The 11,382-nt window shown below is 40.3% G+C and overlaps 1 protein-coding gene across 1 annotated transcript; it reads right to left on the bottom strand.

Moving 5' to 3' along the window:
- Positions 1 to 1,868: 1,868 nt before the first annotated feature.
- On the bottom strand, positions 1,869 to 10,059 carry mnx2b (motor neuron and pancreas homeobox 2b). Its single transcript, XM_041843361.2, has 3 exons — positions 5,133 to 10,059; positions 3,086 to 3,243; positions 1,869 to 2,500 (listed from the first exon to the last, which is right to left on the bottom strand). The coding sequence occupies exons 1-3, from the start codon at positions 5,638 to 5,640 to the stop codon at positions 2,123 to 2,125; spliced, it is 1,044 nt and encodes a 347-aa protein (XP_041699295.2). The 5' UTR covers positions 5,641 to 10,059; the 3' UTR covers positions 1,869 to 2,122.
- Between the last annotated feature and the right edge of the window lie 1,323 nt (positions 10,060 to 11,382).

Below are 11,382 nucleotides of genomic sequence, written 5' to 3'. Positions count from 1 at the left end.
TTCTCAACAAATCAATCTCTCATTTTCATGAGTTAACTTTGCATAAATCATACATTTCCCAAGTTATTTGAACAATTTTCATTGCTGTTTTTTTATTTCACGCAGTTGACATCAACACAGACCAGTTTCAGATAAATACAATTACTTTTTCCCTGCCATTCACCTGTCAATTAAAATAAATTAGATACATTTAAATGTGGTTAAATAACAACAATAAACAAACAAACAATAACAACATAAATCTGAATTTACATGACATTGTAAATTCATTGTTCAATTGCACACACAAGATAGAGTTTATGAGACATCATAGAAAATCTGTAAATCCAAGATGTCTGACATTCATGGGGGCACATTCACAATTGTAACATCACGCAACATTCTGCAACATTCTGCAACACTTTGCAACACTTTCCCCATCTTATTCAGCAAATGCAAACTGCTCAAGGTCTGTTCACTCCAGTCAGTGTAAGTTACAGTTTGCAACAGTCCAACAGTTCTGAATGTAACTTGGTTACATCTCATCCTTTAGCACTGCTGGTGGGAGGAGCCACATCTGTCAGTCAGCCTATCAGGGGGTGGAGTTCAGCTGAGATGGATGACAAGGTAATAGAGGTCAGTTGTGTTCACTGCTTCACTGCTGCTACAGTACTTCTCAGTCCAATTGGATGAAAAACACAGGAGGCTGAATGTCCTGTATAACAAGAAAAAATTGTGGGGCATGCAATCGAAATATACAGTAGAAAGAGACAGGGTTCAGTGTCTTATTTAGCCTTAATTGATGTGATGATGAATATAAGATGCTTTATATACCCTCACCCTTGGAGATGTGAGTCCAACCTAAAGGACACCTATACCTTAAACCAGGGGATCCCAAACATTTTCACTCGGGGCCCCCTTTCCAGCATTGGGGAAAGCGCCTCGTCTATTTCTATGTGCAAAAGCACTGTTCATGACACAAACTGTTCACACCCCTCTTATTGGTGGAGAGAACTCTGCAGGTTTAAAGCTTATTTCCTGCAATTCTACACATTTTGTCATGGGGTGCAAAGAACATTTTGCAGTTTTATAGCAATTTTCTTGCAATTCTATACATTCTGCCATGTCTAATGTGTATTCATGTGATATTTGAATGACAACAAATTTACAACATTCTATGGGCTAAAAAACCTAAATAAAAAAACATTAGCTGACATGGGCTAGTTGATCTGGACATTTCTGACAAGTTATAAATAGCCAGTGGTGTAAAGCACTTAAGTAAAAATACTTTAAAGTACTACTTAAGTAGTTTTGGGGGTATCTGTACTTTACTTTACTATTTATATTTTTGCCAACTTTTACTTTTACTTCACTACATTCCTAAAGAAAAAAATTTACTTTTTACTCCATACATTTTTCCTGACACCCAAAAGTACTCATTAGATTTTGACAGGAAAATGGTCCAAATTCACGCACTTATCAAGAGAACATCCCTGGTCATCCCTGCTGCCTCTGATATGACGGACTCACTAAACACAAATGCTTCATTTGTAAATTAATGTCTGAGTGTTGGAGTGTGCCCTGGCTAACCGTAAATAAAAAATACAATAAAAATTGTGCCGTCTGGTTTGCATAATATAAGGAATTTGAAATCATTAATACTTTTACTTTTATTTTTGATACTTAAGTATATTTTAGCAATTTCATTTACTTTTGATACTTAAGTATATTTAAAACCAAATACTTTTAGACTTTTACTCAAGTAGTATTTTACTGGGTGACTTTCACTTTTACATGAGTCATTTTCTATTAAGGTGTCTATACTTTTACTCAAGTATGACAATTTAGTACTTTTTCCACCACTCTAAATAGCTCTCTAAGGTATGCAATGACTGGCATAAATGTTTTTTTTTTATTTTTTTAAACCTTGGAATTTGGGAACCACTGCCTTAAACGACTCCTTCAGGGCCACAGAATCATTAAACTGCATTAAGCATTATGTACACACAAAACACTGTCATAGGCTTTTGAAATGGCACATCCATTTCTTTCTCTTTTTACACTATAGATCCCCACTTCCCCAGACCCAGTGTCAAGCAGCAGTGTCTCTGGCATTTTCCTTTCTGGGTGTGTCTTAGTCTTTTCACAACCCTGCGCCTGTCTTCCTGTCCCCCCCTGGCGCCCCCTCTAACTCGTCCTCAGAGAAGGGACTGTGGGGGTTGTAACCAAGCTCCGCTGTGAGCTTCAGAAAGTCTGTTGAACGCTGCAACCCCACGGTGCCACCCATGGTAACAGCAAACTCCTCCTCCTCCTCTTCCTCTTCCTCCTCTGCTTCTTCTAGGTCTAGCTCTCCCTCGTCGTCCTGAGTGGAAGCTCGCCTATTCTCAGCTGATTTGCCATTGGTGGGTTTTCCCCCGGTGCGTAGTCGCTCCTTCTCAGACTGGGCAGACACAGATGCCTGCTCCTTGGCCTTGCGGCTGCGTTTCCACTTCATCCTCCGGTTCTGGAACCAGATCTTCACCTGTGGAGAGACAGAATGCACGCCTGTCAGCCACACACTAAGGCAGGAGTAGAGGTCTCTCACCAGCAGTCTCTCTCTCTATCCCCACACTCAGCTTAGTACATTTGGGCTGCCATTTTCTTTCTACTAAACCGGGCTGAAATGTCCAAAACAACTGTTTCTCGCCAAGCAGAGGGATTTATCTGAAGAAGTAATTCAAAAATGTGCTGATTAGGTTCGAACACAGAGGAGTTGATCTTTTAAATCAACATGTCAACAGCTTCATTAATGAGGTGGTATTTGGGACTAGACGAGGCAGGTGAAACAAGAGAGCTGTAATATATTAGCTAAATAAGGAACTAGTGGTCTGATTGCTGCTGTCTAACTTTACATTACTCTCCAGTGACTAATGGAGCATGCCATAGCGGACAGTTTATCTCAGGGACAAACACACCAGGGATCATTTGTACAGATTCTTCACAGAGGCACATAGGGTAAAAGGCCAGTGCTGGAATAGCCTACCAGGTGGGAATCCACACACATACACATGTAGACACGCGCACACAGACACACACTCACACAGAATGACACCTTTTTCTCTCTCACCTGTGTTTCGGTCAGCATGAGAGAGGTGGCCACCTCAAAGCGTTTGGGTCTGGACAGGTACTTGTTGAGTTTAAATTGGTTCTCCAGTTCAAGGAGCTGCTGACTGGTGAAAGCTGTCCGGGGCCTACGACACTTCCCCAGGAGTCCTGCCTGGGGTGCTGTCAGAGAGAGAGAGAGAGAGAGAGAGAGAGAGAGAGAGAGAGAGAGAGAGAGAGAGAGAGAGAGAGAGAGAGAGAGAGAGAGAGAGAGAGAGACCTTAGTACAGTACAATATTTTTCAGTGAACAATTACAATTATGTAAAAAGTGTCAATGACTCTGGCCTAATCAATAACTTAATTTCCCCCAACTATATTCATCCCAAATATAATGAGGTGTGTAGGCTACTAGGCCTGTATTCTGGTAAATTCAAGCTATAGGACAAAGCATGTGAGTAGATTTAATCTCAGACTGTTTCAATGGTCTCATTTATGCAATACCAAGGACATAGGAAGTCCAATATAACGTTGTGGGAGGAACACACACACACACATGCCCGCACTCTCTCGCCACCATTAACTATAATAGCTTTACTCCAGTTTATTGTTGACGAGAGGACACGGCAGAAGCTGGGCGCGAGGGCCATAAAAAGCGCGAGCACCATTAACTTAATGAAAATTCGATGAAGCTTTTGTGATTTTATTGACGAACTAACAGAATGTTTTAGGTGTTTGTTTATAGTTTGCTCCTCAGTACAAAGACAATTTTCATCGAGTTGACGTTTATAGCGAAATGAAAAGGCCAAAAATTAAAACATGATATTACAATTAGCAGTAAATCGATCGAAGACTTTTCATGAGGCTACACTTCTAGATCATATTTAAAGTAGCCTATATTTTTCAGACATTGTGTATTAATGACTGAACAAATAACAAAACCTGTCTATCATAGAGGTTGAATTTGCACTATTATTTGTTCACAAAGCAGTTAAAAATATGTGTTTAAATATTGCTCTAAAAGTAGATTAATATAAGCCTATAGCATGATATAATGCACATAAAAATATAAAAATTATATGATAATACATTGTATATAGCCCTATTGTGCTTGCTCTTAAATTGAAATATAAATGGTTTGAAACAGATCTTGCCTGATTGGTAAAATTTTTAGCAATAGTTAGAAATAATATTAATACAATTAGTTATACTATATTATTATAATAAATATATAATAACAAGTATTATTAACCAATAACCTACTTATTAGATGTATTCATTATTTACAAATTGAAATGTATGATTATTGTTATTACTATTGTTGTTGTTGTTGTTATTCTTCAGATTATTTTTATTATTATTTTGTAAAATGTGTTATGAGAGATATTATAATACAGTGAGTTTTGTTATCAATACTGGTATCAAATACGTTTAAGTTATGCACACATTGCTAACGTTGATTGCAACATTTAGCCTAACCTTAGAACATATATTTGATTATGGTTATAACGTGTGTGTGTGTGTGTGTGTGTGTGTGTGTGTGTGTGTGTGTGTGTGTGTGTGTGTGTGTGTGTGTGTGTGTGTGTGTGTGTGTGTGTGTGTGTGTGTGTGTGTGTACCTGTATTTGCTTTCCCTCACCTTTGGATTACATGCAATGAGGAACAATAAGTGATTTTATGACACCTCTAGGCGGTTGGGTTCAATGCTTTGGAAGTGGTTGTTAAGTGATCAAACGCTCCCTTCCCTACCAATAAACCTCCGGTATCTGGGGGTAAATTAATTTCTGCGTGATACCCGCCACACCTATTTGAAAAACATAATAGATTACAGCAATTAGGCTTAGTTTTGCATCTGCTTGGCTATATTAATTATATTGCCTATGTGTTCTGAGCAAGCACAAAAACACATCTCCAACAGACAGTTAAACTCCATTTATAACCCCAGATTTTAAAAGAAACTATATAGGCCTAGCGCATAATGCCTGTCTTTTAAAGATGTTTCGTTTGTTGATATATTTGTAAAAGAGTACAGCCTATTGAGTGTGCTGCCTAGCCCACAGGTGTACAATACTTACAACTGTAGTCTGGAAGACGTGGTATCATCATTCCAGCCCGGATCCAGTGTTCCAGCGGGAGAGACCCTGCCATGGCAGCCGCCTTCAGGTGGTCTGGGTACGGCTGGGTTAGGTGAGTGAAGCCGGAGTAGGCGAAGGCAGGGTGCTGGCCACCCAAAGCCGATAATGGGTACATAGGGGCCGGGTACATTTGGGGTAGCGAGGCGAGTCCTGTGTGAGGGAGGTTCAGCAGTCCCGGTTTGGGGATTATCCCGGTTTGAAGATGGATGGGCGTCCCGCGCGGGGACGGGGTGTCCGCTCGCCGACAGGACACGGGGCTGTCCGCGGGGCTGTCGTTGCTCAGACCTGGGGAGAGGTCTCGGTTCCCCCGGTGAGTCTCGTCGGCCAGCAGAGCATCGATTCGAAAATTATTCGATTTCTCCATACCCGCTCTCATCAGGAAAACTGCCGCGAGCTGCTCAAAGGTCAGACCTGCCAATGTACACTGGTTCTGTGCGTCAGAGCGCATATGGCTCCAACTCCAATCTTCTGTTTTAAATGTTTATTTCACTTTTTGATAAAAGTCACTGTGAGGATGCCAGTGCAACCCTCTCGTAACCAAAATAAGTCAGAGCACTGATATATACATTTGAGACAAGACACCTTTGGTATGCGTTTCGATAGCAGGCTCGTTAGCTTAGCTCATCCCCTCGCTATCAACTACCTGGAACAGTTTTGGTACAGTATTCGCTGAAGATCTCTGAAGAGCTTAAATTATTAGGAAATAACATTGATACAACAAAATATTAAATTGCAATGCTTTCCAAGTGTCCATTTGGTTTCTGTAGTCCTCTATCCGCGCATTCACATCACATGTGATGACTAACAGCCAGGTCTTGGTGTTTAATAGCAACTTAACGTACTAAAGCAAGTGTTTCACTCCTTCACGCGCGGTCTTCCCACCCCTGTGGCTGTCTGAGCTGTGATTGGCTCGTGCAGGTGCTCGAGGGGTGAGTTTAGTAGACCGTTTTCTAATTAACTAATTACTCTCTCATTTCCACGCGACTCAAGAACACTCTGAACGCGCCTCACGCGTCTCCTGCGTGAGATATGTCCAACCTCTTTCCCTCTGTCTGTCAGCAACACATTCTGCTGTGTCTAATTGTGACGTGAGACTGCGAGAGCTGGTAGCAATATTAGCCTTTTCTATTGTATGTGTTGTTACATTATGAACGCGCCTGAATCAGATAATAAGATTCAAGTAGGCTAGGCTATAATAGGACAAATAATGTAATAGTTATTACATAGCTATTAGTACAAATGTATACAATATTTATAATAATGATGATGATTGTTTAAACATAAGATACCACATTGTGATTATAATAATAACTATGACGACGAAAATAATACAAGTATGTCACATATTTGTAGTTTTTGCTCATTTTGATATATTTATAGCCTAAATCAAATAAATCCTGCTATCATTATCTGTTCTGCATGTCTATTCAGAGGAAATATTGGCAAGTGATTTATGTTTTAATTAGTACAATATTAACGATTTGCTTATTTTAAAACCCATGGGTTTCTGCAGGTTGAAATACCAATGTAATTCAATTTTATGAGCTAGAATTATACATAAACCGTAAAAGAGTGCAATATAAATGTGATTTAGCATCGAATAGATAGGTCAACCTCCACATGTCTTATCTTCCATGTCGTGGACTAATTTCTAATAGCCTAAGTAATTAGGCCTGTTTACATAGGCCAACAGCATATCGGTAATCATGTAAAAACATAAGAAATGATAGAAATCAGAAAAACAACATCATTTAAATAATAATTTGTCAGTTATTAGTCTGTCATATTCCTAGTTAGGCCTCACAACTCGTTTTAAATCAGCACCGTTAGTTTTAAACGTGAAATAGGCTTATATTGGTATGTGTCATAAGGTTTTAAGTTATTTGCAGCAATAAGAAGCAGAATAACAATTGCTTTGCTCTCTTTATGTCTGCATGTGGTGCAACAACACTGCATCCTGCCTCCCGGCTCCGTTCAGTGCGCTATGGGGAATCTCCCTGTTGTCTCCCACCTTTAACAGCCACCATACAAACAAGCAATCTGCATTATCTGACTGACCCCTGAGGAGGAATGCGGGCAGGTATGTGAACGAAACCAGGCATAGGCCTACTGTAGCTGGTCCTCACCTCAGATCATGTGCACATTGTTGAGCCGTAAGCACTTCAAAAAAGAACAAAGATCCAGTTTCTAACAGGTCTAGCAGGAGAAGCAGAATACGTCGTCGTCATGGCATTAACTCCTGAGATACTATTGTGATTACTACCCCCAGACCAAATCTGCAACTAGTCCAATAATCACTAGCAACTGTTATAAGGTCCTAAGTGATAGTTATTTTGAAAGGACAGTAATATTTTATGAAGTAAACATATAAAGCCCAATTGCTCATAGTTGTATCACAATGGTAGGCCTATAGGTTATTGAACATTATATATTCTTTGATCAATTTTATTTATCCATGATGCTCCACTCAGCAACAATCTTGCAACAATCTCTGAAAGACATAGTTTAAAGTATAGGCCTAAAAATGCCATGGTAGCCTACACACAACACATCTTCGATTTTCATTTGAATAAACATGAATTAATAATAAAATTAAGGTAATTTCATATTCATTATTTAACAATGGCATGTCATATTTTCAAACTATTTTCGAAAGCAGAAATGTTTGCAAAATATGTTTCATTATCCTAAGTGTGTCACATAATAAAATGCCTGTGCATTTATTCTTGCTTATATTTTTGAATAAACTGCTAGATTTGAATAATAACAGACTTTAATAAAAACAGACTTTAGTTATGTTGTGAAAACAGGACTACATTATTTTGATTAGATAATTTACTTTCAAATTATCAGAACAATTTTATCAAGGAATCTTTCAAGGACACAAAACATAATCCACAAATCATTTTTTTTGCGATTTATTTAGCCTAGTTGTGAATAGGATGAGAATCGAAAATGAGATCCAAATAGACACTCCTAGAGGCAAAAAACAAAGTCTTATAATAACTGTCAAAGAATTATAATGAATATTCCAATATTATAAAATATTAGTATAAGTAATCAGATATAGTCCTGGCACTTATGACTTGCTGCACAGTTGAATAATCAAATACCGAATGAGCCGCATGAATTGGAAGAGGAGTCGACTAGGCCCATAAAATCCAAGGGGCACGCAACCTAATCCGAAAGACTCTAAATTATATCTCAAGAAATTGAAATCAGGCCTTGGAAGATGCATAAAACGCTTAAATTGTCTCCTCTCCCCGCTGTAGACCGTCGCTCACAGCGAGGTGGTGTGTGTGGTTATTGTTGTTGCGTCTGACCCCTAGAAGATTGAAGCAGTGACACGCCGGGGGCGGCCACCCTTCTCCCCCACCAACCCCTCCACCCCCTCTCTGCTCCCTATCACGCAGATTACCGCCTGTCGCCAGGTCTGATATAGAGCTAATTTGCTCCAGGGAAATCAGCGGCCGCCGCGCGAGTGCTTTCTGCCTATCCCCCCAACCTCTTCCCCTCGCGCCTCGTTTCTTTGCTTTTATGATTTAAAAGTAATTTAAATAGCCCGGCCGTGGGTAAATCCGTCATCCGCACCCGGTGTCTGAGGTGCACAAATTAAATTGAATCAATGATCGAAATGGCACCGCTGCCCTCGATGTCAGGTCCCTAGGTTTGGGCACTCATAGCAACGCGCCGCTTCTAGCGTGGCACGCATCCTACCGCGCACCCACCACCCCATCCACCTTCAAACAACACAGGAGAACAAACATTCACATTATCACCACTCCTCCCTCAGTAGCAAAACCCTTCCTGCTGCTGTTGCATCCGATGAAATTCTGTCTCAGCCGCTGCCATAGACTCTCTGGGCCGAATCCTATCCTGACATCTGTGTGCGTAAAATGAGATTTACACGAAATAAAGAGTTTTGCACACAATCTCATATTAGGATTTGCTCTGTGTTTGTTTTGTGTCAACATTGTTAGCAGGTATAAAGCCCCTAGAAACTGTATAGGACTATTTCAGTACCTTTAGTCTGCCCTCTTGGTTAGATATATCTCCAAACAGCACAGGGATGTCTGAATAGTTTTTACTTTAATGAGAAGCCCGGGGTGTCATGCTGGGCGTGTAGGGCTAGATGGACTCACAAACACACCCTGGCATGCCTGCTCACAAAGACAGGAGTTCTTGCAGAGCTGCCCTTGACTTGAACACACCACACACACACAGACACACACACACACCCTGCAAGTCCCCACAGGCAGGTGCTTGAGTCGTTCTGAGAGAGCGGCCAGCATTGCACTACAAAGTCAAAGTTTATCAATTAATTAGATCTCTGGCCTTAAACTTTAGGGCTGGCAGAGTTTACCGAACAATAAAGAGCTTATCATCATTACAGGCATACTTTTCAATCATTACCACAGCTCTGGGCTGTGATGTACATGTCAGGAGCCATAAGGTTGGGGTTGGTTCTCATGCCATGTGTTCTCTGTGTGATCTAGACCTGGGTTCAATTAGTATTCAAAATAATTTACAGTACATTATCTCTGCTTCATTAAGCTTACCTGGTGCAATGGAACCAAGAGAATAGTCCCAAAAGTGCAAATCTGCACCACCTGGCACTCCAGGCAGAGTAAAACAAACGTTTAAAGTATTTGAAAAGATTTTGAGTAGTGTTTGAACGCAGGTCTGCAGTGCTCTGCTGTCCCAGTCAGTCAGCAGTTTATTGACTCTCTCTGGGTTACTGGTCCTCAGGGTTTGTTCAACCTGCTGATAAGGACCTGCATGTCTGATCTTGCAGGGGTGCGTTCACGAGCAAAATCAGTCAAAAAAATCAAAAAAATTAAGTAAAGCACACAGAACACACACACACACACACACACACACACACACACACACACACACACACACACACACACACACACACACACACACACACACACACACACACACACACACACACACACATACACACCTGTTGACTGATAATGTACCTGGAATGCACATACATGAATAGAGAGACACCCTAACTTTAGGCAGTTATTTCTACAAACAGTTGCTTATTTCTACAAAACAGTTGCTTATTTCTACAAAACAGTTGCTTATTTCTGTAAAACTGTTGCTTATATCTACGAAAAAGTTGCTTATATCTACAAAACAGTTGCTTATTTCTACAAAACATTTGCTTATATCTACGAAACAATGTGTTACGTGTGCATCGTCTCCTCCAGAGTATTTATCCCTCCTGAACTTGAGACTCTGTGATAACATTCCGGACACAGGACATGTTGCTTCACACACACAGTTTTTGGTTAATATGAGAGGAATCACTACCAAGAGCAGGTCAGACACAATGCTAAACACGACACATACAGATGCCGTCTTAATTTGATCACCCTGTTGTTTCAGGAAATTTCCAGGAAATACAAACTTGAAATGTATTCAAGGTTTAAAAAGGCTTCTAAAGTTTGTAATTTCCACTTTAAAATGTCAGACTTGATTTGCCCTAACAAGAAATGTATCAACCCCTACAAAAATGCCAATTAATTATAATCCACACAATAATTCAAATTTCCTGTTGCAGCAGGATTATTTTCCTTCTGTGAGAAAATGCTCAAATTAAGATCCTACACCTGTATTGGCAAACTATGTGCAAAGCTGTAGTACTACTGTAGGATAGCTATAATACAACTGTCCCCCTGATACCTTTGGTGCCAACATAGAGTAGATGTGCGTCTATATGGTTGTCTGGACAACATGAGGACTGTCTCTAAATCTGATCCTTCATTTCACGTCTCCTTTCCTTGAATCCTCTGAGGTTTTCAATAGGAAGTAAGTGAAGGGCGTGAAGAGAGGACACAAGGCTTCGAGGAAAGACAACTGACAAATCCCGCCAAAGATCCACAGACAAGCTACACCACCTGGATACTGTGTGAGTTCCCAGCTCTTCCTGTACTCACACGTCTCAGCCGGGCAACCCTGGTTTTGATCAATGGTTTGGGTTCAACAATGGTCTTTTTATGAAGTGAAAATCAGCTCTCCATCTCTTTCCTAATTAGACTAATTCCCACACTGTTAGAGCTGCTCGATAAATCACCCTGCTCTCCGCCAGACCTTGAGACCCTAATTAATGTCGTCTCATTAAGGAGATAAAGGTAATTTATTATAGTTTTTTTCTCTCTCTCTTTCCCGCTCT

Source organism: Coregonus clupeaformis, chromosome 22, assembly GCF_020615455.1.
Source record: "Coregonus clupeaformis isolate EN_2021a chromosome 22, ASM2061545v1, whole genome shotgun sequence".
NCBI lineage: Eukaryota > Metazoa > Chordata > Actinopteri > Salmoniformes > Salmonidae > Coregonus > Coregonus clupeaformis.
This window is presented reverse-complemented; position numbering and strand designations above follow the sequence as displayed.